The following is a 26,824-nucleotide window of genomic DNA, read 5'->3' as shown; positions in this document are numbered from 1 at the left end:
TGTCATCTCCTGCTTTTATAACCTCTGTTTCAGAACTGTTGACAATATTTGCTCCATCATTCATTGTTTTGGTTCTCATTTACTGTTTCATACAGAGTTTCCACCAGTAAGAAGAAGCTACTTCCTCCACAGCTGATGCTGGGCTGAGCCTCACCACCCCTCTAGTGGTATACAGTGGTATTACCGGCCTGAGTCTGGTGGACAAAGAATAGTTCAAAATGCACATCTATGCCCGTCGGTCAGGTCTAAACAGTGTTGAATTGAACTGACCTGTGACTAGGGCTGTGTATTGGCAAGAATCTGGTGATATGATACAAATCACAATACTAGGATCACAATACAATATATCACGATATATCATGATACTGTTAAAAAGGCCATTTTTTGTTTGTTTCTTTTTTTTTTAATGATTATACCTTTGAAGAATTGAATTACACCAGAAATCTGCACAAATACTAAACGCATTTTTATTTGATCAGAACAGGATCTAATGTTATATCACAAAATGTTCCTGTGTTCAAACTGAAATTCTGTTTTACAGACATTACAGTTTAAGATCCCATTCAAATGTTCATATTCTATTAGTTCAGAACTAACATCAGGACATTATTTTTGTGCAGTCCCAATAAAGGGACTAACATTATTTAATAAAAGAGTGTTTATTATTATTATTATCATTATTATTATTATTATTATTAATAATAATAATAATAATAATAATAATAATAATAAAATATGTACAAAAAAGAAAGAAACAAAAATGAACCTCCACAATATCTGCATTTGAATAAATACCTAAAAATATTGATGCAGTACTTTTTAATATCGATACAGTATTGTGAAAGGAAATATAGCGATATATTGCAGAACCGATATTTTCTAACACCCCTACCTCTGACGTCTTATCCTGACTTTTGGAACAGTCATGTCAGTCCAGACCACAGTTCATACACACACTCCACATAAATGACCCGAAAGCAGCACGACACAATGAGTCCGTTTACATTCACACTAATACTATGATCATTACCAGATTTCTGGAGTTACTGGATCATAATCTGCTTTATCAAATATCAGTAATCTGATGATGAGAAGTGGGATTAAAACAGCTGGATTTGACACAGATGTACAGGCTAATGCCCCTGTGATCATACTAAGTGTATTTTTTTTTTGTCTATTTTTTTGTTTGTTTGGATTGATGATGCCTATGTCACCATTATTTGTGTTTTGTTTTTGTTTTTTAATTTATAGTGAGCGAGTGATTTATTAATGTTGGCTGTTTTATATGTTGTTTCTGTCACCTGCCCAGGGACTGCAGATGAAAAGGAGTTTTTTTTTTTACTAATTCTGGCATATTTACATGGGTGCATTTTTTTATACAGCAACGTTCATAAATGTGCTTGGTACCTATTCAATAAACCAATTAAATAAAATAAATAAAATAAAATAGATGTTTTCCTCCATGTAACCCTGTTAATCTGACTGATTTTCAGGGAACATACAAATGAGTTGTTAATTAAATCAGGATTGTTTCAGTTTACAAAGTTAGCTGAATTAAGGACATTGCTGATTGTGTTTAGAGCGAGAAATGGACTTTTGCTGCAAATTTGCAGAGATTATTTGTTTAACTATCACAGGATGAAGAACATAGGAGGTTTAATTTTAACCCTTAATAGGTAACTATGGTGCCCCCCACAGCTACGGTACTTTATTGCATATAGTATGAAAGGATAGCAATGAAACAAAAAAAATATAACAAAATTGTGCTTTATTTTCCAAATAAATTCTCCTTTACTGCCTGAAGTACAATTCTCCTTTACTGTGTGAAAACATAAAACATTAAAAATGTGGGGTCTGCTGGGACCCCAGGTTACCTATTAAGGGTTAAACAGAAAAGGGTTCGGACTAATGTAAAGCAAATATGTTTTTCTGTTGTTGGTGTCAGAATGTGGAATTCTTTGGCAATGGAAGAGAAGAGCTGTACAAATATTTTTCAGTTGAAGAGGTTGTATAAGGAAAGAATGGAGAAGCTTTGTAAAAGCATGTAATGAAATAATTTAACCCTTTCATGCATGCTGGTCACTACATCCATCCATCCATCCATTATCCACCGCTTATCCGGGGCCGGGTCGCGGGGGCAACAGTCTAAGAAGGGATGCCCAGACTTCCCTCTCCCCAGACACCTCCTCCAGCTCTTCCGGGGGGACCCCGAGGCGTTCCCAGGCCAGCCAAGAGACATAGTCTCTCCAACATGTCCTAGGTCTTCCCCGAGACCTCCTCCCGGTGGGACATGCCCGGAACACCTCCCCAGGGAGGCGTCCAGGAGGCATCCAAAACAGATGCCCGAGCCACCTCAGCTGGCCCCTCTCGATGTGGTCAGGTCACTACAGTGGACACTTATTCTACAGCTGTTCTCTTGTTTTCGTTCCATATCAGCCAACACAGTGGACACTTATGCACCATCCCATACGCTGCAATACATACCACTACTGTAACTGTGCTGTTCTTGAAAAACCTGATCTGCAGTAACATGTTTGAGTGTAAATCAATTGCTAGTTGTTATTAGACTGTAATTAACAGTTTTCTTAAAACAAAAAGGTTTTTTTTGCATATTATCTTCATGAAGTGAGTAATAAAAAGTGTTAGAGTATGCTAAAATGTGGAAAAAAAAAAAAAAATCAGATTGGCTGCATTTAAAAAAAAAAGCATTCCATAGTTTTCACACAGTTTATCACTTTCTGATATTGCATTTTAAATACATGTTTCTTTGCTTGTAGAAGCCAATAACGTAATAATGACCAATAATGTAATAACAGCTGATAATGTAATAAATTTGCCATCTTTAAAATGTAATAGGCAAATAATGTAATAAAAGTTCTGAAACGATAACGTAATAACTTTTGGATGATAATGTAATAACTTATTACATTATTGGCCAGGTAAAAAAAATTCTTTGCAAATGTAATAAGTGAGCCAATAATGTAATAATATGTTAATACCACTGTATTTCAGTTTCATTTATTAGATATAACTGTGATAAAATTTCTCTCTCTGTCAATAATCAGCCAATAACGTAATAAGCTTTTTATGTTACTGACCAAAATCTCTCTCTCTCTCTCTCTCTCTCTCTCTCTCTCTCTCTCTCTCTCTCTCTCTCTCTCTCTCTCTCTCTCTCTCTCTCTCTCTCTCAATAACCTGCCAATAATGTAATAAGTTATTATGTAATTGGCCACAAGTTATTACATTATCAGTTCAAGACTTTTATTACGTTATTTGCCAGTTATTACGGAGCCCGGGAGGGGACATGCAAAAAATAAAAATTATTGCGTTATAACGCAAAAGTATTGCGTTATAACGCAATCATATATGCTCTCTCTTGATTGAGGTCCGTACATAATACATTGTAATCCAGTTCGGGTCCGACCGTGCCAGGTCTGACACGCCCCCCTGTCCTGTGTAGTATGACCGTAACTCTTTCATTATTAGTCCGATCGGAAAAATTCCAACGGTTTTTGAATTAAATTCCTGTTTGCCCAGCTTCACGTCTGTGTGCAGCTTCATGGATACAGATGTATGTGCACCAAGTGTGAATGATCTGCGCATGAGAAGGAGGATGTGCGCATTGTATTAAAATCCTTTATACTCCTGAGCCTCAGATGCTCCACCTGGACTGGTTTTCTTATTTTGATCATAAAAAGGTCGGAAAATATGCTTTGAGTCGTTTTGTCAATTTTTGCAGACCACTTCGAACGTTCAATATTGCAATCACTATTTGTTTTAATACTGTAATAACAATTTAAAATGACAAAAAACACAAAAACGGAATTAGTTTTTTTTTTTTTTTTTTTTTTTTTTAGTTTTAGCAGAAAAACACTGAAATTAGACATGGATACAACATTTGAAAGTTAAATATGAACTTTAAAAGTATAAAAACTGTTTAAAACAAGCTGTGTGAGTATTTGCCTTTTATTGTGCAAAAACAGGGTAAAAATCCAAACTCTACAGGTGTGTCCCCCCCACACACATACACACCACACACACACACACACACACACACACACAGGGCATTTGTCCGTTCTGTGTCTGCAGAGTGCCTTCATGTTCGTGGTTCTGCAGAAACAGTTGTGTCAGTTCACAGCTCTGATCCAGGCAGTGCTCCTATGGCACAGTCTGAACATGGAAAATAGTCTGTTGAAACCAAAAGTCAGTCCTCCTGTGGATGTGTTGAATGTCTGTGGTGTTTGGACTGATCATCATCAGTCTCTTCCTCCGTCCTTCATCTGTGTGTGGACTGTCTTCAGTCTCTGCTCTCATCACCAGAGCCTTTGCGCATCACCGTGACTTCTCTCTCTTCATCCTTGAATGTAACTACCGGTGGACACATGGAAAAATAACACACATAGAACAATGTATTAGACAAACAAAACAAGGTCAAATTGTACTATTGAAGAAAAAAAGTCACCGAACATCAGCGTATGCGCTCTTATTTTGGAGAGCGTCATGCGCACTTTTACGCACAGAAAGTCCAACATACTCCAAAATAACACATACTCTACACGGTTCGTACTTTGTTCTATAAAACCACGATGCAGTATAAGCGTCAGTTTACACATATACTAAAGTGAAACAAGTAAAAACTCCATAGAAAAAAACAGACAGTGCTTCAGTCATGTAGAAAATCCACTAAATGGAACTGGGTGAACTTTACCTTTCTTCTTCAGATGTTGCTCCATCAGTCGCTCCTTCGGTCACAAATCCATCCGTAAACCTCCAGGGGGGTCATGGGACTTGGGATATCCGTCTTGCCTACATTTTCCAAAACTAGATCTAATCCGTTATGCACTCCGGTTCTTCGCTCCATGAATCCGCTCTGCTGTGTGCGTCCCCAGTCACCGAATGGCTTATTTTGCGTCTTCTAGGACGGGTGCCCGTGAAATTTTCGCACTGACCCGAGAATGTCCATAAAGCACAGAGTCTCAGGTTTCAGAAACCGTTGGAATTTTTCTGATCGGACAAATAATGACAGAGTTACGATCATCTGAACTACACATGCATAGGGCACAGGACTGCAGGTACAGGTGTGTCTGACCTGACGATCTGTCCGATCCCGAATGCAGATCCCAATGCAAAAACTATTGCGTTATAACGCAATACTTTTGCGTTATAACGCAAAAACTATTGCATTATAACGCAATACTTTTGAACTATTGCGTTATAACGCAATAAATTTTTTTCTCTTCATGTCCTTTCCCGGGCTCCGTAAGTTATTACGTTATTGACTTATTACATTTTAAAAATGGCAAATTTATTAGTTTATCGGCCGTTATTACAAATTAAAGGCATGGTGTCCAGCTGAGTGGGCATTTTTGTAACTCCATTAAAAAATTTCAATCACATTGTTTTTTCATGCCTAAAGAGTCATACAAACACTCAGGAAAAAAACCTTGACTAAGGTCCTCATAATTAATGCATCAAAGGGTTAACTTATGGATTTTGGATTTGTATTTGCATTGATTATCCTGTAAACTGTTTGCTCTAATAGCTGTAACAGCAACCTATCTGATGTAAGCAGATGTTTGAAGATAGGGGCAGGTATTATAAGTTTTCTTCATCCTGCTCCTTTCCAATAATTTAGACTGGAATGGATAAATAAATGAAAATGCTTTATTTGTTTTACATCTGTGCATGTCTAAAAACAATTAAAATCGTAAAAATCTGAAGTTACATGATCAAACGTGAGGGGAAGACTATAACAGGAAGTTATTGCAGTGTGCGTACATCCTCCCAGAGAAATCTGATGATGGACTGGAGTGTCTGAACCAGGGTTTATTGATTATGGTATTTCCAAACTGCATGTCAACGCATCAGGTCTGATTACTACAATTATCTGATTACTCCCACTTATTGGTTCTTTATGCTCATGTAAACAGGTTATACAGCAGGGGTCTCAAACTCATTTTCTTTCAGGGGCCGCATTCTGCCTGATTTGATCTCCAGTGGGCCGGACCAGTAAAATAATAACAGAATAACCTATAAATAATGACAACTCCAAAATTTTGTCTTTGTTTTAGTGTAAAAAACTCCCCATTAAATTATGAAAATACTTACTTTTATAAACTATCCAAACAAAAAAGATGTGAATAACATGAAAAAACTTAAATTTCTTAAGAAAAATAAGTGCAGTTTTAACAATAGTATGCCTCAACTTATCATTTCTACATGTGCATTATGGATCAGATCTACAAAGGCACTGTTGTTCGTCCATCAGTCTCGATGACAACGTTGACTTAAGTTTTTGTGGGTCCTGAAGTGGTTTGTCAGCCCTATTTTTGCCCTGAAGTATCTGCCACAAAGACACTAAACACTTAGTAACAGGCAGAAATTGTTAAAATTGTGCTTAATTTTCTTTAGACATTTGAAGTTGTTCATATTTGTTCAGGTTGTTCAATTTTGTTGTTACAGGATAGTTTGTAAATGTAAGTATTTTCATAATTTAATGTTATTTTTTGCCCTGAAACAAAGACAAAAATGTGAAGTCGTCATTATTTATAGGCATAGTGTAATATTTCACATCAAACTGAGAAGAAAATAGTCATTACGAATTGATTGGCTACATCTCAACTCCTCCTATGCACACATTTGACCTTAAACAGTTAGAAGGACAGTGAAGTATTCCTTAAAGAGAAAGTAGACAGTAAGTCTCTGACTCACCAATTTGTAGGCAGTAAACCAGGGCTCTCAAATTCATTTTCTTTCAGGTTCCACATTCAGCCTGATTTGATCTCCAGTGGGTCGAACCAATAAAATAATAACGTAATAACCTATAAATAATGACAACTCCAAATTTTTGTCTTTGTTTTAGTGCAAAAAAAAAAAAAAACCCACAGAATTATGAAAATATTTACTTTTTTAAACTATTCAAACAAAAAAGATGTGAATAACCTGAAAAAACTGAAATTTCTTAAGAAAAATAAGTGCAATTTTAACAATATTCTGCCTCATCTTATCATTTCTACATGTGCATTATGGATCAGATCTAAAAAGACACTAAACACTGTGGAACAGGCAGAAAATAGTTCAAATTGTGCTGAATTTTCTTTAGACATTTCAGGTTCATATTTTTATTGTTATAGGATAGTTTGTAAATGTAAATATTTTCACAATTTAATGTTACTTTTTGCACTAAAGCAAAGACAAAAAATTGAAGTTGTCATTATTTATAGGCATGGTGTAATATTTCACATCAAACCGAGAAGAAAATATGAAGTCATTATTTGTTGTAGGTTTTTATACTTTTATTTGACTGTAGATCATATTGGTCTGTATGTGGTACCTGAACTAAAATGAGTTCCACAGCCTTGACTGTGGAATTTTTACACTTTGTAAATTCATCCCAGGGGCCGCATTGGAACTTTTGGTGGGCTGCGTTTGGCCCCCAGGACGCATATTTTAGACCCCTGTTCTATAGTAAAACCAGTGTAAGGTTGTAATGTGTCGGTCTTTGTCTTCTCTTGTCTTTCTTTGTAATGGTCTCAGGGTAACCAAGAGGCCCCTGCCCCCCCTGAAGCCATGGCCCAACATTACCCGACTGCTCAGTACCCAGCTCCACCACAGAACGGACTCCCCACAGAGTATGCCACGCCCCACCCCCACGCCCCCACAGACTATACAGGACCAACAACAGTAGCGGAACACGCCCTGACGCTGTACACGCCGACGCACACGCAAAACGAACCGCTAGGAACCGACAGCAGCAGCTCCGCTCTCACAGCCAACACAGTAACGGTAAGTCTACGGCTCCTGATGGGATGGAAAATGAATGTGCACAACCAGACCTTGAATCCAGAGTCTGTGAATAACGTCATGATGGCTGACGTGTAGCCTGAACCATGAGCTGCTGTGAAGGCGCTGTGTCCGGCAGCGTCTTCAGCAGCAATTTCTTCAAACATCTGCGACAAAACTAGTGGTCGGATTCAATTAAAATTTTATGTGTAGCTTTGAGAAAGTTTTGAGAAATTTATATTCTTGAATTTTTGATGAATTTTTTGAAGTCTAAATTATTGGCCTTGACTTACGATGGGCCATATTTTGATGGTTTATAATATGGAAATGGTTAGACATCAATATAGTTGAGCCCTGATAAGAGCCCTGATAAAGGTGGAACCAGGGTTCAGGAACACTGTGGAAAAGGATCTCCTCTGGTTCCAACCAAGGTGGGACGGTTAGATGACATAGTGGATGTGTGACCCCTGGGCTGGGGGATTTAAAAATGAGGGTGGGCCATGTACAGTAAACAAACATATCAACGCCACCAGACAGATGTGGAACTGGGGACATGCCCACATCCACCAGACAGATGTGGAACTGGGGACACGCCCACATCCACCAGCTGTTGGCACCTGGGGTGGAGGACTGTATCCATGTGAACATTTGTGGAACAGTGAAAGACTCTGGAAAGCTTAGCAACACCACAGTGATCAGGGTATTTCAGACGCACAAGTTCTATGTCCTACTATCCGCTGTGGCTCCGCCCCTTTGATTGGTGAACGCAGGTCCGCTGTGTAAAAGTCCACCTGTCTCACCTCTGTTCCTCTTTTGTCTTGTCTGTGGAAATCAGACAATGGAGGAAGAAAGGTGGGATCACAGGGCTCGTGACTGCGACTGAATTACGGTCGCATGCGCCTGAGAATTTCGGTAGTGCGACTGTTTTTGAGATTACGATCGCACGGTGCGCCAATAAAAAAATGAGCGAAAATTAATACGTGCGCCTAGAATAATGGCTGCAGAAGTAACTCGTCAGCTGAAAATAAACAAGCTCCACGCCCCGCTGACTGAAGCGGAAAATCTCGTCCCCGCCCCCTCGCGTGCGCATCTCTGCGGATGGTCCAACACTGCATGACTTCGATGCACTGCCAGCGGTCAGGAAGTACCTACACTCTGGCACCAGGTCAAGGAGGCCTGACTTCAGGCGTCGTGGTGCAGACCACAGTGACTAAGGGGCACCAGGTCAAGGAGACCTGACTTCAGGCGTGGTGTAGACCACAGTGACTAAGGGCCTTTAAGCCATGAAATAAAAAAGTTGGTTGTTGCAAATAATGGTGTGATTCGTCTTTCTTTTCCAAGAACCAACTAAAGTATATACCACACATTGACAATTGTTTTGCACCTGTGTCAATGTAAGCTTTTTCTTTCATACTCTATTCAAATACTTTATTCTAGGTTGTTAACATTGCTTAAATACATATAGGAATATTACTTGGTATGGCCAAGAGTTTTGCTTGTTCTCCAAATTTTTTATATAATAGTGGTGCGCCTAGATTTTAGCCTGTGCTCCTAACTTTTTAGGGTTAGGAGCACAGTGCTCCTAGGTCAAAAAGTTAATTTTGAGCCCTGGATCACCATCTGACCTTTGACCTGGATCTGTGGAAAAGTTTCTAAAGTAACTGAACATGTGGTGATGGTGTTTGTGTTTGTGTAACTGCTGCATCCTTTTGTGTGGCTGTGGACACGGCCATCACACTCGGGTTGACGTTCAACTTTTTTTTTTTGTTGTGTTTCGTCCCTCCATGGGTTGACATTCACCATTTGATCTGTCTTTCTTTTAATCTTTCTTTCCTTGGGTTGATGTTTTGTGTGTTTCCGCAGCAGCCGGAGGACGTGGCTCAGACAGATGCCTCCGATCACCTTCACCTTCCGCTCAGTGATTCATCAGAGAAACAACAGCCCAAGAGGTTACACGTGTCCAACATCCCATTCCGCTTCCGAGACCCAGACCTCCGGCAAATGTTTGGGGTAAGGTGACACCGACACCACAAACCAACACCCAGACTAAACTGTACTCTGGGACCACACAGTGCAGTCTTAAATCGGATTAAAAGGGTTAAAGACACTTTTTAAATATAATGTGGACTTCAGCAAGAACTGATCAAACCTTCACGCATGCACACACACACACACACACACACACATACACACACACACACACACACACACACACTCCTCATTTTACCTGATAATGGTGCAACATCCCAGATTAATGGTGGTGATCATAGCGGTGGCATTACTGTCCAGACTCCGTTCCTCCAATGGGCTCCAGTTTCACTCCCCACATTCACTCTAAATGAAACTGGCTTAATCTGCCATTAAAGGTTCCACTAGACGCTGCCACAATGCAAACAAAAGGCAATAGCTGAGACATTACAGCAAATGGAAGTCTATGTCATTTCAGGAAACGCTGTAATAGAAAAAGCCATGCATGAGCATTACACACAGCCATATAAAGTTCAGTCAAAGGTAATGCAACCACAAGATTAGGGATGAGAATCGATAAGAATGTAACGATTCCGATTCCATTATCGATTTTGCTTATCGATCCGATTCCTTATCGATTGTCTTATCGATTCTTATTGGGTGAGGGAATAAAAGAGTGCAAACGGGTGTGTTTGCATTAACTGTCTTTTATATTTCCATATCTGCACAGAAACTATAACATATACAGTATGTACAAATAATAAGAACAGATGACGCTGGGCCGGTTTGGGGTGGGGGTAGCGTACAGTGAAAGTAAAACTAAAGACTCTTTATTAATTCCTCTATTGCTGCATTTCCATTACGTTGAACCGGTTTGACTCTGCCCGTCTCCTGTTGTTGTGCACCTCATTTCCTTTCCCCTACCTTCAGAAACTTGTATTTGAGGGGTTATGACGTTTGTTGCCTGCACCGGAACCAGAACTGGGACCGGATGACAGCCTGGTGTTCACTCTGCCACTAGATTCACAAGCGCCACTAAGTAGCGAATCAAATGAACCACATGCTGTGGACAAATGTTTGAGCAGATTGGAGGGATTCCACCCTTTTGAAGAAATGGAAGCTTTGACAGTGTTCCAGTGGACCTGGTGTCGTCTATTTAGACCTGGTGTCATCTTTTTAGACTGTTTCTGCCTCTACACCATGTTGGCTGCGCTCTGACCAAAACAATGCAGCGTACACGTGACGTCATCGCTCATGTGCAACGAAGGTGGAATCAGTAAGCAGAATCGTTAAGCAGGTAGGCAGACGATTCCAAGGAATCAAGCTACTGGGAATCTGGTTCTCAAAAAGAACCGGTTCTCGATTCCCATCCCTACACAAAATGGAGGTTTATCTGGAGATGACATGAAAATACTGAGGAATATTCCCTCAAAAACTCAAAAAGCATTTATAACAAAATTTTTATACAAATTCAAGGACTTTCCACTCCATATATGTTCAGAATAGGCTTGATGCTGATGTTTTTGTTTGGTTTTTTTTTTTGTAACTTAAATCTTTTTTGAGTTTTATGTACAATTATAACAGTAACCCCCCCCCCCCCCCAAAAAAAAAGACAAAAACAAACACACAAAACAAAACAGTAGAAAGCAAAAAAACACCAGCAAAAATAACAAACAGTAGAACAAATGAGTACAAAAGGAAACAATGTGCCCAGGTAGCAACTTTTTACTTTCTCAATATTTATAACGTTTAATTTTCACACTTTTCAGTGTGTTTACAAAACTAACTAAAGCATATAAAAATTATGGATAAAATTCCCTTATTTTCATCTTTGTCAGCGTTGGATTGATATGAAATTGATTCATTTCGCTCAAGCAATTTTATCTGCTGGCACCATATGACACTTCATGGTCCGTCACTTGTGGTTTCCAGTCATCTTCTGGTCCCCACTCTGCTTGGAAACAAGGAGACTAAAGTTGGTAGAAAGCAACAGAGTCCTGTCTGGGATTTATTTGAATACGACAGAGAAGAAGAGAAAAGATATATAAAAAAAACCCAAAAAAACTAAAACTAAGCATTTAGAAAATAACGAAAACTAATAAAAACTAGCAAACCTGCTCTAAAAACTAATTAAAACTACCTGAATTAGAGAAAAAAAGTCAACTACTGAGTACTGAGTCAGGTCTATGAACGGTGGCTCCGACGCTTCCTACAGTCTTCGTTCTGTGCCGTGCCGACACTTTCCGACTGTGGAATGTGGATGTGGGGTATTTAAAAATTGCCGCCAACTGTGAGCGAACGGAATGATTGAATGACAATTTCTGGGGTGTATGTGGAAGCTAACAGTTCCAAGTTGTCACAATGTTTGGTCCTCTACACAACCCCATTGGAATTCCAGGCGACTCCACGTGGGGTCCCAACCCCAAGGTTGAACAACACTGCCTTAGATCCAGTGTTCACTACAGTTCCATCCGTCAAACAGCAGCGATGCCGTTTGCTGTTTGACCACATCACAGATGGCGGGCGCTTCAGCAGGTTTGGGTCTGGCCTTTCATGGATCCTCTGTAATGGATGCTGTATGCCTTAAACCAGAGTATCTGTCAGTGAATCCAGCTGGGCTGTTTTCATAAAAGAACCCAACCTGACAGTCTGATAGAACAGCTGCCATCCCCTGAGTCGGAGCTGGCTTTAATTAATAAGCTGGCACTTAGTGAGCCAGCCACAAGAGGGTCCTTCCCATCACATTCCCAGATGCAGGGTCCTAAATGAGCCATTAGACACTATATGTGTGTGTTGGTGTATGTGTGTATCCATGGGGAGCATCAGGGTTGGAGTTTTGTACTAATGGAGTTTTAATGACACCTACCCCTGCCTAATCACCTGTTCTGGAGGCTTCCAGGATTCCAGGTAGCTCTGAGTTAACAGCAAGGGAACTGTCCTCAATGTTTCCTGTTGGTTGGTTCTACTCTCATTTAGCTCCACGATTATTCCATAAGGTTTCATTCTAACTGACTCTCCCTCTGTGGAGGAACGGTGTAATTAGAATCTAAACTCTCCTAATCTGCATCAACATATTAGTGCAGCACTGGAGCCATTCTGCACCAAGTGTTTTATTAAAATCCTCGAGCTTTGCCACCACTGTAAACATCCAAAGTGGGACTGTAGGTAACAATGTTCCACTCATACATGCTGATGGTACATTATGAGAGACAGAGAAAAACCCAAGGAGCGCATTCCTAACAGAGTGAAGGAAGTGTCATTTAATGGTAGATTTTTTTTTTCATTCAAGTTTTTATTGAAATTCTTATCACATATATTTGACAAAACAACAAAAAACGAACAAACCAATATTGCTTAGGTACACTACACACATTTCTTTACATTTGCATTATCCAGTCTTTCCAAAACGGTAGAATGTTTATACATTTCCGTAGCATTGTGTCCCTTTCATAGATTCATGGTTTCATTCAAATGAACAAACTACAGAACACTTCATTCCATGTGGTTGTGGGTTAAAGGTGGGGTAGGAGAAACAAAACTTGATAAAGATTTTCCACTAATATATCAACATAGTTACTTTGTAAACTGTATTCTATCTATCTATCTATCTATCTATCTATCTATCTATCTATCTATCTATCTATCTATCTATCTATCTATCTATCTATCTGTCTGTCTGTCTGTCTGTCTGTCTGTCTGTCTGTCTGTCTGTCTATCTATCTATCTATCTATCTATCTGTCTATCTATCTATCTGTCTGTCTGTCTGTCTGTCTGTCTGTCTATCTATCTATCTATCAATATCTAATGTTGCTTAAAACTACTTTGTGCTCTGTGTGTTTAAATTTTATTAGTGTGTTTTCTCACAGTTAAACTTTAACATTTTAAACATTTGAAAAATAGTTGACTGCAGACTACATTCGCCGTGTTTGTTCATGATCTAATATAACTTCTGTCTTCTTACGGTAGAGGTATCTAGTCTCGTTCAGCGGTCCAACAGATAGCGATTCAGTGATCTGCAAAGTGATTCAGTGACTGAGCCCTACTCGGTCGCTCTTTCATTTAGTGGTTCACTACCTCGGCTTGGTCCATCCGTCATCAGTAACTCATGTCTTGATACAATCAGAGATGTTGCTGTGGAGCTGTTAGGGATGGGAATCGATAAGAATTTAACGATTCTGATTCCATTATCGATTTTGCTTATCGATCCGATTCCTTATCGATTCTCTTATCAATTCTCTTATCAATACTCATTGGGTGAGGGAATAAAAGAGTACAAACGGGTGTGTTTGCATTAACTGTCTTTTATATTTCCATCTCTGCATAGAAAATATAACATTTACAGTATGTACAAATAATAACAGATGATGCCGGGCCCGTTTTTTTTTTTTTTTTGGGGGGGGGCATACTAATTCCTTTATTGTCGCATTTCCACTGCGTGGAACCGGTTCGACTCTGCCCGTCTCCCGTTGTTGTTCACCTCATTTCCTTTTCCCTATCTTTGGAAACTTGTAATTAAGGGGGTACGACATTTATTACCCACACCGGAACCGGAACTGGGCCCGGATGACGGCCTGGTGTTCACTCTGCCACTACATTCACATCACAAGCTGTGGACAAATGTTTGAACGTATTGGAGGGATTTCACCCTTTTGAAGAAATCAAAGCTTTGACAGTGTTACAGTGGACCTGGTGTTGTCTGTTTGGACTGGTGTCATCTGTTTGGACTGGTGTCATCTGTTTGGACCTGGTGTCGTCTGTTTGGACTGATGTCATCTGTTTGGACCTGGTGTCATCTGTTTGGACCTGGTATCGTCTGTTTAGACCTGGTGTCGTCTGTTTGGACCTGGTGTCGTCTGTTTGGACCTGGTGTCGTCTGTTTAGACCTGGTGTCGTCTGTTTGGACCTGGTGTCATCTGTTTAGACCTGGTGTCGTCTGTTTAGACCTGGTTTCATCTGTTTGGACCTGATGTCGTCTGTTTGGACCTGGTGTCGTCTGTTTAGACCTGGTGTCGTCTGTTTAGACCTGGTTTCATCTGTTTGGACCTGATGTCGTCTGTTTGGACCTGGTGTCGTCTGTTTAGACCTGGTGTCGTCTGTTTAGACCTGGTTTCATCTGTTTGGACCTGATGTCGTCTGTTTGGACCTGGTGTCGTCTGTTTAGACCTGGTGTCGTCTGTTTAGACCTGGTTTCATCTGTTTAGACCTGGTGTCGTCTGTTTGGACCTGGTGTCGTCTGTTTAGACCTGGTTTCATCTGTTTAGACCTGGTTTCATCTGTTTAGACCTGGTGTCGTCTGTTTGGACCTGGTGTCGTCTGTTTGGACTGGTGTCATCTGTTTAGACCTGGTTTCATCTGTTTGGACCTGGTGTCGTCTGTTTAGACCTGGTTTCATCTGTTTGGACCTGGTGTCGTCTGTTTGGACCTGGTGTCATCTGTTTGGACCTGGTTTCATCTGTTTAGACCTGGTGTCGTCTGTTTGGACCTGGTGTCGTCTGTTTAGACCTGGTGTCGTCTGTTTAGACCTGGTTTCATCTGTTTGGACCTGGTGTCGTCTGTTTGGACCTGGTGTCGTCTGTTTAGACCTGGTGTCGTCTGTTTAGACCTGGTTTCATCTGTTTGGACCTGGTGTCGTCTGTTTGGACCTGGTGTCATCTGTTTGGACCTGGTGTCGTCTGTTTGGACCGTTTCTGCCTTAACGCCATCTTGGCTACGTTCTGACCAAAACTATGCAGTGTACATGTGATGTCATTGCGCATGCGCAACGAAGGCAGAATCGATAAGCAGGCAGCCAAACAATTCCAAGAAATTGAGCTACTGGGATCCGGTTCTCAAAAAGAACCGGTTCTCGATTCGCATCCCTATGTGCAATATGAATAAAATTTGGTTGATTGATTGATTGATAACTTAGTAAAATCCAATGAACCAGTTGCAGCTGAGTGCAGCACCATTAACTGTAGCATCCACCATCACAGTAGGTCCAGTGTCCTTATTTGAGCGTAGATGTGGGTGCATGTTTTTAAGGATGTTTTAGGTTCAGTGGGTTTGGGATGGAGAATGCATTTCTGGCAGGACAATCACTATACAAAACAAGAACCACAATAAAGCTGCTGTTTGATATTTATAGAGGTTTACCTTGGTCTGATCACACCGTAAAGACAAAACCAGTTAGCAAACTTCACTTTGATATAATCCCCTTGTTTCTTTTTAATCAGCCCATTGATCCAGACTATTGAATTTGTGCTAAGCTGAGCTGGAAGTGTGTGCATGAGGATAATACAGGCCTTGGTGTGTGTCCACGGGAGTGGTGTACCACCACCAGTGTAGCCGATAGAGAATTAGTCCTAATGAAATAATGTGGCCATTGTGGACCGCAATTAGGGATAGCTTTCATCCAACCCATTAGGCTGAGTAGAAGAATGCTTTCATTTGCCCTGATTCTTAATGATCTGATCTTAAGGACTCCCCTCCCCCCAACTAAAGCAGTTCTCATACATATACACAGACGTGTGTGGAAATAAGTTACATTGTGCCTTCAGTTTGCCCTAAAGCTGGTCAGCAGACAGAAACATTAAATGCTGTAAAATTTCATAACAGTTGTGTTGAATTTTTTTTTGTTGTTGTTGTTTTTTTTTCTTTTCTTTTTTTTTTTTTTAACTTGTCTAGCATCTGGCTGCCTTTTGGTGCTGAACAAATTTGCTTTGCAAAGGGAAACTTCATAAAGTATATGAAGCTCCCCTTGATATTCTACTGTCTTTATTATGAGTTTTGTTGAACCACATTTCGATGCCGGACCTGACATGGCGGGGGGGGGGGGGGGGGGGGGGGGGGGGGCAAGAAGAAGGTGGCAAAGACCCTCACAAGAAAATATCAACAATACAAACAGTAACAACCATGGTGATAATTATAAGCTGTGTTGAATTTGGATGAACCAACACCAGTATGTGACATTGTAGCCCAGGTTAGATGTTTCTGATGCCTCTGGTTCAGATTTTACACTATCAGTGCAACAGTTGCCCATTCCCTGGACATGTCAGTCCTGCCTTAGGGTCGTTGTTTGTTCTTCACTAATGGAGTAGCAGGGATGTCTGGCAACCACCTGAATGACTAAACAGTCCAGAGTAGGAACCCACTGCACACTTCCTTGGAATGAGGAAGAAACTAGGAAAGGTGGAGACCCTGTTGAAAGGCAAACGTGGAAACAACCACCATTCCTCTTACACTTGATTCATGGAATGTGCACACACTCATGCACTCAGGTATCTACTCAGACCTCAGAGCAGGACAGCGTTGGATACTAATGAACTTGAACTGGAGGACCACAAATAATTTATCTCAATACAAGGTTCTTGGCATGTCAACACCTCAGGGACGAGTAGAGCGTGAGCTATGAATTATGTTGAGGAACCTGAAAATTCTGGTAAAGTCTTGGCCTCCCTTTATACCTTTATTAAAAAACCCTTTGGTCTTCAAGAATATGTAGTGGCATGATTTTAAAGGTTAACTTATTTTATTCACAAAGGGAAATTTGATCTAAGCATTTTACTCATCTGAGGCCAGAGCACCTGGGGGAAACCTGCATGTCGTAGAGACAATCTGACTACAGCTACAGCACTGCCCATGGTGTCAACAAGTCCAGAAAGAATTTACAGTGTTTTATACATCTGTTTTTCATTAGTGATAATGGTTACTCAGCACGCAATTTAGAACGCAATTTTGACTTCATCATAAAGCCACTGGGTTTTGTTACTCTGTATTATTGTAATTTTCTGATATCAGGATTAGTTCTGATACAGGACAAAAAGTTTAGCACTTCCAAAAACACATTAACCCAAGAAGTACAGATAAAAACACAAAATGTTTTATATTAATCTTAAATACATGAGAACACACACAAATACACACTGTAAATACAGCCTTCACCTCAAAGGAGGTAAAAGTAAAAAGTATTGGAAGTTCAAGCAAAGAGAAAACAGATGGATTTAGGGTAAATGATGTTATCCACATGCATACGAAGAGGAAACCACAGTAACTGACTGTATGTTTCCATAACCATAAGGTATCATGTATGATCAGTTGTGTGTTTAGCTGGAGGACTTAATTTCTGTGGCTTGTGCCAGTGCTTCATAAGGCACAGGTAACTGTAGCGCTGTCCAGTGCTGAACCTCTTTATAAAGCACAGGTAACTGTAGCGCTGTCCAGTGCTGAACCTTTTTATAAGGCACAGGTAACCGTAGCGCTGTCCAGTGTTGAACCTGTTTATAAGGCACAGATAACTGTAGCGCTGTCCAGTGCTGAACCTGTTTATAAAGCACAGGTAACTGTAGCGCTGTCCAGTGCTGAACCTGTTTATAAGGCACAGGTAACTGTAGCGCTGTCCAGTGCTGAACCTGTTTATAAGGCACAGATAACTGTAGCGCTGTCCAGTGCTGAACCTGTTCATAAGGCACAGGTAACCATAGCGCTGTCCAGTGCTGAACCTGTTCATAAGGCACAGGTAACCGTAGCGCTGTCCAGTGCTGAACCTGTTCATAAGGCACAGGTGACTGTAGCACTGTCCAGTGCTGAATCTAATGGTGGTAGTATTTTTTTATACATAGCATTTAGGAAAAAAACAATATATGCAGTCTTATGTTCATTTTAGTTTTCAGAAGGGTTTCGTGGCTCCCAGTGTTTTCTTTTCTGTGGGTCCAAATGGCTCTTTGAGTGTTTAAGGTTGCCGACCCCTGGTCTGGTCTGCCGGATCATCGAGATAGTTGTGCCCATTCCCTCATTGAACAGTCAACCATCTCTACCTTCGGGGTGGACAAATTTGGCGATCATTGAGAGATTGCAGACAGATCATTGAGAGATTGTTTTGGTCCGAGTCAAAACTCTGAGGATACCATGGCAACTGTGGAGACCACTGGAAGATCTTGGTGATCGCTGGGTGCTCATTGAAAGATCGTTGAGAGATCTGGCCATTTTTTTGTCACTCAGTGATCTCTCAACGGTCGCCACCCCTGTGTAAATGAGGTTTAACCGACTGCACGACAAGATATTTGTTTGGGAAGTCTCAACATCTCTTGACTAACATTGGGCCTTTCTTTCCTCTAAAATACTCGTGCTCTGCCCTCCATTTTCCACTTTTTCAACAGAAGAGAGAAGATAGTCATCATTAAGATCAGTGATGTGTGACCAGAGGTTTCTGCTGCTATGACGACCACATCCTCCCATGGAATGTTCATTAGTGCTACAGTTCTTTATTACTACAACAGAGCAAACACAGCATTGAACAGCATTAAGAGTTAATGGAGTGAATTCGAGTTAGTACTGAGCATGGACTACTTGACCCTTTTGGTTAAGGGATGGGGGGGGGGGGGGGCACTGGTGGTGGAAACACACCTGTACACTTTCTTTAGTTTGAGTTTATTGAGCAGGTTTGGGTTTTTAGTTTCTTTATTTTTCCTTTCATTCTTGTCTTTTTGTCAACACAGGTGGTCATGTTCTAATTATTTCCTCTGTTTTTTTCCCGTTGCCCCTTCCACTTTTCCTTCTTATCTTCCACAGCAATACGGCAAGATTTTAGATGTGGAAATCATTTTTAATGAACGAGGCTCCAAGGTAAGAACTATGTCACCACACACTCACCAGCACATTTTCCTTCCCCCTGTCTCCTTTTTCTTTCCATCCTTTACTTCCTTCTGTCTATGCAGCTCTCTTTTCTTACCCTAATTCTAATGACTTACTTATCAGTGACGTTTGCCTCCATGCAGCTCTCAGACCCTGACGTACACGGTGGAATGCACTGACCTGCTTCACCATATCTTAGTGTTGGCATTAGAGTTCACAGACAGCAGACCTGGTTAACTAGTTTAACAGTGGGACTTTGTGGGGACTTCATGTCTTTGTTAAAAGTGGGACTTTGTGGGGACTTCATGTCTTTTTAACAGCGGGACTTTGCGGGGACTTCATGTCTTTTTTTAAACAGTGGGACTTTGCGGGGACTTCATGTCTGTTTTTTAACAGTGGGACTTTGTGGGAACTTCATGTCTTTTTTAACAGTGGGACTTTGTGGGGACTTCATGTCTTTTTTAACAGTGGGACTTTGTGGGGATTTCATGTCTTTTTAACAGTGGGACTTTGTGGGAACTTCATGTCTTTTTTAACAGTGGGACTTTGTGGGGACTTCATGTCTTTTTTAACAGTGGGACTTTGTGGGGATTTCATGTCTTTTTAACAGTGGGACTTTGTGGGAACTTCATGTCTTTTTTAACAGTGGGACTTTGTGGGGACTTCATGTCTTTTTTAACAGTGGGACTTTGTGGGGATTTCATGTCTTTTTAACAGTGGGACTTTGTGGGGACTTCATGTCTTTTTTAACAGTGGGACTTTGTGGGGACTTCATGTCTTTTTTTAACAGTGGGACTTTGCAGGGACTTCATGTCTTTTTTAACAGTGGGACTTTGCAGGGACTTCATGTCTTTTTTAACAGTGGGACTTTGCAGGGACTTCATGTCTTTTTTAACAGTGGGACTTTGCAGGGACTTCATGTCTTTTTAACAGTGGGACTTTGCAGGGACTTCATGTCTTTTTTAACAGTGGGACTTTGCAGGGACTTCATGTCTTTTTTAATAGTGGGACTTTGTGGGGACTTCATGTCTTTTTTAATAGTGGGACTGTGGGGATTTCATGTTGTCTTTTTAACAGTGGGACTTTGCAGGGACTTCATGTCTTTTTTAACAGTGGGACTTTGTGGGGACTTCATGTCTTTTTTAATAGTGGGACTGTGGGGATTTCATGTTGTCTTTTTAACAGTGGGACTTTGTGGGGACTTCATGTCTTTTTTTAACAGTGGGACTTTGCAGGGACTTCATGTCTTTTTTAACAGTGGGACTTTGTGGGGACTTCATGTCTTTTTTAATAGTGGGACTGTGGGGATTTCATGTTGTCTTTTTAACAGTGGGATTTTGTGGGAATGTCATGTCATTTTTTTAACAGTGGGACTTTGCGGGGACTTCATGTCTTTTTAACAGTGGGACTTTGTGGGAACTTCATGTCTTTTTTTAACAGTGGGACTTTGTGGGGACTTCATGTCTTTTTTTTAAAAGTGGGACTTTGTGGGGACTTCATGTCATTTTTTAGCAGTGGGACTTTGTGGAGACTTCATGTCTTTTTTCATGAGGTTTTTGCTGAACTCTGTTAAAGGAGGACAGGTCTTACCTCCCGATTTTATAACGTGACTTGTTTTTTCTGTGTAAAGAAAGTATCACATTCTTGGTATTTCTGTCGTGTTTGAAGTAATATTCCTCCTTTGGATTTTTAAGCCATGCATTTAAACATAAAAACCTATTCTTTTACATCCACAATTTCAAAAAAAAAGAAGAAAGTAAATAAAAATAGAATGCAATGATTTCGAATCACACAAATTAGGGATGCAAATTATCAATTAATCCATTAATCATTAGTTGGTTGACCATATCGATCGATTAACGATTAATTGACAAGCGGCGATTTTCCTGAGAACCTGAATTTTTTCTTTTGATAGGGTCTATAAGAATAAAAGCTAAATGTTGTTCATATTCTTCATGAAAAAATCATGTCATATTCCTTAATGACTGATTATTTTGAACCATTGGATACAGAACAGACAATGACGTTTATGGTGGAGAACTAAAGAAATTCAACAGAGAAATAAAATAAAGTAAAATAAATGGATCTGAAGAGGGGTAGTTTAGAAGAAATGGGCATTTCTGACTTTGCATCACTCAGCGGAAAAGGGCAATTAACCAAGAATTAATAATTTAACAAAGCAAATTCTTATCAACAATTAATTGATAGTCGAGGAATTGTTTACATCCCTACCACAAACCCATATTTAATCCACAAGCAAGCATAAAAAAAACAAACAAAACTGACAAAATGTGAAAAAAAAAAAGATTTTAAGAAAAAAAAAAAGAGTTTTCCTCTTCCCTTGAGGGCCTTTTAAATGTGCAGAGAAGACAGTGTTGTTTCTGAACATACTCCCAGTTTTATTCTCTTGGTAGAAGTTGAACCTGCTTTAGTGGATTCCACAGATCTGTGGACGTGTTCCTGAGGTTCCTGATGTTCCTGAGGTCAGACTGGGACTTCAGGGTTTTAATGCGGTTCTGCCTGAGGACCTGACATGGTCCAGTCCAGTGGGTGTAGACGAAGTTTTGACCTATTTGATGATTTTTTTTTTTTTTTTTTTTACTGTAGATAAGTTTTCACAGTTTTACGTTGATGCTGAAGTTCTACACGGTGTTTTGCAGATCAGGTCATAATTGTTAACTAGATTCTACCTAGTTGCTCCAGCTGTTTATTTTATTTTATTTTATTTTTTTTGACGCTTCATTTTTATTGGTTATTTTAACATTTTGTAATACAAAACATAACACAACACACAGCAAACAACATTCTGCAATAGACACACAACTATATAAATAAATTAATAATAATGATGGAGGCAGAGGACCTTTTCACCTGATCTTTTTTCTAATTGGACATGTATTTGTTACCACTAGCAGAGGTGTGGTACACAGTTCTGTGGCTGAATTTAAATGTTTGGATTTTTTTTTACGCTTTTTTGAACATTTCAGCTTGGATATTTTGTTCAGAACTACTCTTCTCTACTCTACAGTTCTTGTCAAATTTGACAAACTTTTGAAAAGATTGAATGTCAAGACTCAACATGGGTAGGCGGAGCTTCAGTGGGTTAGGGTTAGAGGGTTGAGGTTAGGGTTAGGGTTAGGGTCAGGGTTATGGGTGGGGGTTAGGGGTCAGGGTTAGGTTCAGGGTCAGGGTTAGGGGTCAGGGTTAGGTTCAGGGTCAGGGTTAGAACAGGTTTGGGTTAGAGGTCAGGTGTTAGACTTAGGGTCAGGGTTAGGGTTAGGGGTCACTTGTTAGGGGTTAGGGTGAGGGTCAGGGTTAGGGTTAGGGGTCAGAGTTAGAACGGGTCAGGGGTTAGGGTCAGGGTTAGGGGTTAGAGTTAGGGTTAGAACAGGGTAAGGGTTTGGAGTTAGGGTTAGGGTCAGGGGTTGGGGTTGGGGTCAGGGTTAGAATGGGTCAGGGCTAGGGTCAGGGTTGTGACAAATATGTGATGTCATCTTCAGTGACACACCAATGACAGAACTGGAGCTGATGACTGACTCCAGTGGAATATAAACCAGTGTTTGTCAGCTGTGGAACCCTTGGATGTTCTTCAGAACATTCATAAGTGCTTCTGGTTTGTGCTTCTGATGATTCTTCTCAGTGACTTTCAACTCTTTCATCTGTCTTTGTGTCTGTCTTCTCTTTTTTTCCTTCTTCTGTTGTGGATTTCTGGATGTCTGTTGTTTTTCTGCCCCCTGGTGGACACAGGGGTTTGGGTTTGTAACATTTGAAACCAGTGCCGATGCCGACCGTGCACGGGAGAAATTAAATGGTACAATCGTAGAGGGACGAAAGATAGAGGTGCCTGTCCTCTTTACCTCCTTCTCTCCTTACCTCCTTCCCTCCTTCTCTCCTTACCTCTTTACCTCCTTCCCTCTTTACCTCCTTCCTTCTTTCCCTCTTTACTTCCTTCCCTCCTTCTCTCCTTCGCTCTTTACCTCCTTCCCTCCTTCCCTCTTTACCTCCTTCCCTCTTTACTTCCTTCCCTCTTTACCTCCTTACCTTCTTACCTCTTTACCTTCTTCCCTCCTTCCCTCTTTACCTTCTTCCCTCTTTACTTCCTTTCCTCCTTCCCTCTTTACCTCCTTCTCTCCTCTCCCTACGTCTTTACCTTCTTCCCTCTTTACCTCCTTCCCTCCTTCTCTCTTTCCCTCTTTACCTCCTTCCGTCCTTCCCTCTTTACCTCCTTCTCTCCTTTCCTCTTTACCTCCTTCTCTCCTTCCCTCTTTACCTCCTTCCCTCTTTACCTCCTTCTCTCCTTCCCTCTTTACCTCCTTCCCTCCTTCTCTCTACCTCCTTCTCTCATTCCCTCTTTAACTCCTTCCTTCCTTCTCTCCTTCCCTCTTCACCTCCTCTCCTTCCATCTTTACCTCTATCCCTCCTTCTCTACTTCTCGCTTTACCTCCTTCCCTCTTTACTTCCTTCTCTCCTTCCTTCCTTCTCTCCGTCCCTCCTTCCCTCTTTACCTCCTTACCTCCTGCTTCCTTATTTAATGTCCTTTTCCTCCTCCCTTCATCTTCACTTTCTCTCTTCCTGCCTGATGTTCTTGCAATCCTTCCTTCCCTCCTCCATCCGTGTGCTGTCTCCTGTCACCTGCCTGCTCCATCCTGAACGCTGCATGCCACGCCCTGATCCGTAAGTGTGTGGGCCAACACAGAACCACACCGTTGAGCTTGAGTTGGACCGGACGGGACCAGACCAGAGCCAGCGGCTCCGTGTTACCAATAGAAAAGGCTTCAAGGCTGCACTGACAATGATAGAACTGGATTCAGTGTGTGTGTGTGTGTGTGTGTGTGTGTGTGTGTGTGTGTGTATGTGTGCGTGTGTGTATGTGTGCGTGTGTGTGTGTGTGTGTGTGTTTGTCTTTTTGTCTGTGTGTTTTCACTTATTCTTGTTCTCTTGAAAATTCTTTCTAATTTTCTTCTTCCTTTTGCCACATGGTGGAAGGTGGAGCTTCTGTTCTATTTCATCTGTTTTTTCTGTTTTATCTATTTTATCTCTTTTCTATTTTGTTTTTCTATTTTATATTTTTTCTATTTCATCTTTTCTATTTCATCTGTTTTTTCATTCTCTTCTTTCTCTTTTATTTCTTCTATTTTATTCTGGTAGTTCTTCTGGGTTCAACTGGACTGGTTTAGATCTTTTGAAAATGTTTTGTTTCTCATCCAAAAGATGTCTTCAGTTCAGTTCTTAGAACTGACCCAGCAAATGAGAACCTACACAGACTTCTTCTATTTAATACAGTTTTTTTTTTTCTATTTTATTAGGTTTTTCTTTATTTTATTTCTTCTGTATTTTATCTGTTTTTATTAGCTTACCAGCCGACAGGCCGTAAGCTATTGTCGTCATGTGGCGTCCGGCAGCGGCAGCAGCAGCAGCGGCGTCTGTCGTCCATTACAAAAATTTCAATCGTCTTCTCCAAAACTACAATTCCGATTGACTTCAAACTTGGTGTACAGTGTCTTTATGATGATGTCAACAAAAGTTAGTGAAATAATTTGGATCTGGATCTGATTCTGGATTTGGTGCGACTTTGAAAAATTTCCCCATTATAAGAGATAGGAAGTGGATCGATGCAATAACCCAGTAAATATAAATGATATCCAGTGTAAATTTCTACAGTCCAGCCCTGATGGGGAGATGACCAAAACATAATGGCCACATGCTGGTCAGGATCTTCTTCTGGATCTGGGAACTTACGGAAAATTTAACATGGGCTCTTATGGGGAAAACATTTCGATCGTCTTCTTCTCCGAAACTCCAGTTCTGATTGACTTCAAACTTGGTATACAGCTTCTGTATGATGATGTCAACACAAGGTATTGAAATTATTTCCATCTGGATCTGATTCTGGCTTTGGTGCGACTTTGAAACATTTTCCCATTATAAGAGATAGGAAGTGGATTGATACAATAACTCAGTATCAATGATATCAAGTTGGAATTTGAATTTTTTACAGATCTGATTGGAATATGACCAAAACATGGGCTATTTCTGTAATATAATAAATACACAGAACTGGGTGATAATAAATGGCATCTGGATACATTTCCCAAAGCTTTTAAATTGGCTGGTAAGCTACAGGGCCATTGGTCCTATTTTTTCTATTTTATTTGTTTTTCTCTTTTATATGTTTTTCAATGTGTTTTATTTGATCTCTTCTATTTTATGTGATTTTTCCGTGTTATCACTTTTCTATTTTTAATATTTTTTTCTCTTCTGTTTTTGTTTTATCTGTTTGTTTTTCTTTTACCTGTTCTATTTTACCTGTTTCTTCTATTTTATTTATTTTTATCTATATTCTATTTTTGTCAGTTTTCTTTTTTATATATGTATCTTTTCAATGTTCCTTGACTCTTCTTCATATAAGGGATACAGACATCATGTTCTGGATAATGTCCATAATATTCAATGTTTTTTATCCTCTATATGTCGATTCTCTAGATGTTGATTCACAGCAGGCGTCCTCATCTTTTATTATCAAACTTTAACTAAACTGAACGTCAGACACTAAACATTTCACTTATTATCACTGGATCTAAAATGATCTGCTTTGCAGAGGCTGCAGTTGGCACTGATGTGGACTTGATCCATGAGCAGATTTGGTTTTGTTTGTTTTTCTTAGAGCTGTTGTCAAAATACTGTCATACAAGTGCAGAAGTTTCAGACCAAAATGAGAGTTTTGGTGCAGTAGCACTGTCACATTCCAGCCCCAGACTCCAGAAATACCAGACTAATAAAAAATATATATACTGTATATACCAGAAAAAGTAGAGGAAATCTCCTATACTTTTGTTGTTACTAAAGTTCATTAGATGAGGTGATTAAGATCATAAGCCTTAAAAGATCATCCTTAAAAAAAAAACACCTTCAGTGATGGTCATGGTTTGACCAGGTCACATCATCTATAAACTGAAGAGCATGCGCATTAAAATATGAACTGTTATATCCACTACATATGAGGACACTTAATTAATTAATTAATTAATAATAGTAATAATAATAATAATAATAATAATAATAATAATAATAATAATAATTCTGTAATGAGTGTAAATACACTTACAACCCCCTTAAACATCAGAATAATTTGTAATCTGCAATTAGTGTAACTGTACTTAAAAAAAAAAACTTAATCTCTCCAATGAGTTTAGCAAGTACACTTAAACACCCCTTAATTCATATGTAATGAGTGTAGTAACACTTAAAAACCACCTTAATCCCTCTGATGAATGTAAGTACACTTTAAAATTCCTTGATGCATAATTAGTATAAATACACTTAAAAAAAAAACCTTAATCCCTCAAATGAGTATAGTGAGTACCCTTAAAAACCCCTTAATTCCTTTAATGACTGCAAGTCCACTTAAAACCCCTTAATTCCTCTAATGACTATAAATATACTTAATAACCTCTTAATTCCTCT

At 39.9% G+C, this 26,824-nt stretch overlaps 1 protein-coding gene across 1 annotated transcript in view; it reads left to right on the top strand.

Moving 5' to 3' along the window:
- The window catches only part of LOC115410678 (RNA binding protein fox-1 homolog 3-like), a 118,548-nt gene that overhangs the window by 68,239 nt on the left and 23,485 nt on the right, over window positions 1-26,824 (top strand). Inside the window, exons 2-5 of the mRNA XM_030122426.1 lie at window positions 7,537-7,785; window positions 9,646-9,792; window positions 19,298-19,351; window positions 23,108-23,200. Of these exons, the coding sequence (XP_029978286.1) occupies window positions 7,537-7,785; window positions 9,646-9,792; window positions 19,298-19,351; window positions 23,108-23,200 (543 nt within the window). The remainder of the gene's footprint in view (window positions 1-7,536; window positions 7,786-9,645; window positions 9,793-19,297; window positions 19,352-23,107; window positions 23,201-26,824) is intronic.

This window comes from Sphaeramia orbicularis, chromosome 19 (genome assembly GCF_902148855.1).
Source record: "Sphaeramia orbicularis chromosome 19, fSphaOr1.1, whole genome shotgun sequence".
Lineage (NCBI taxonomy): Eukaryota > Metazoa > Chordata > Actinopteri > Kurtiformes > Apogonidae > Sphaeramia > Sphaeramia orbicularis.
Note: the sequence above shows the minus strand (reverse complement) of the source record. Positions and strands in the feature narration are given on the sequence as shown.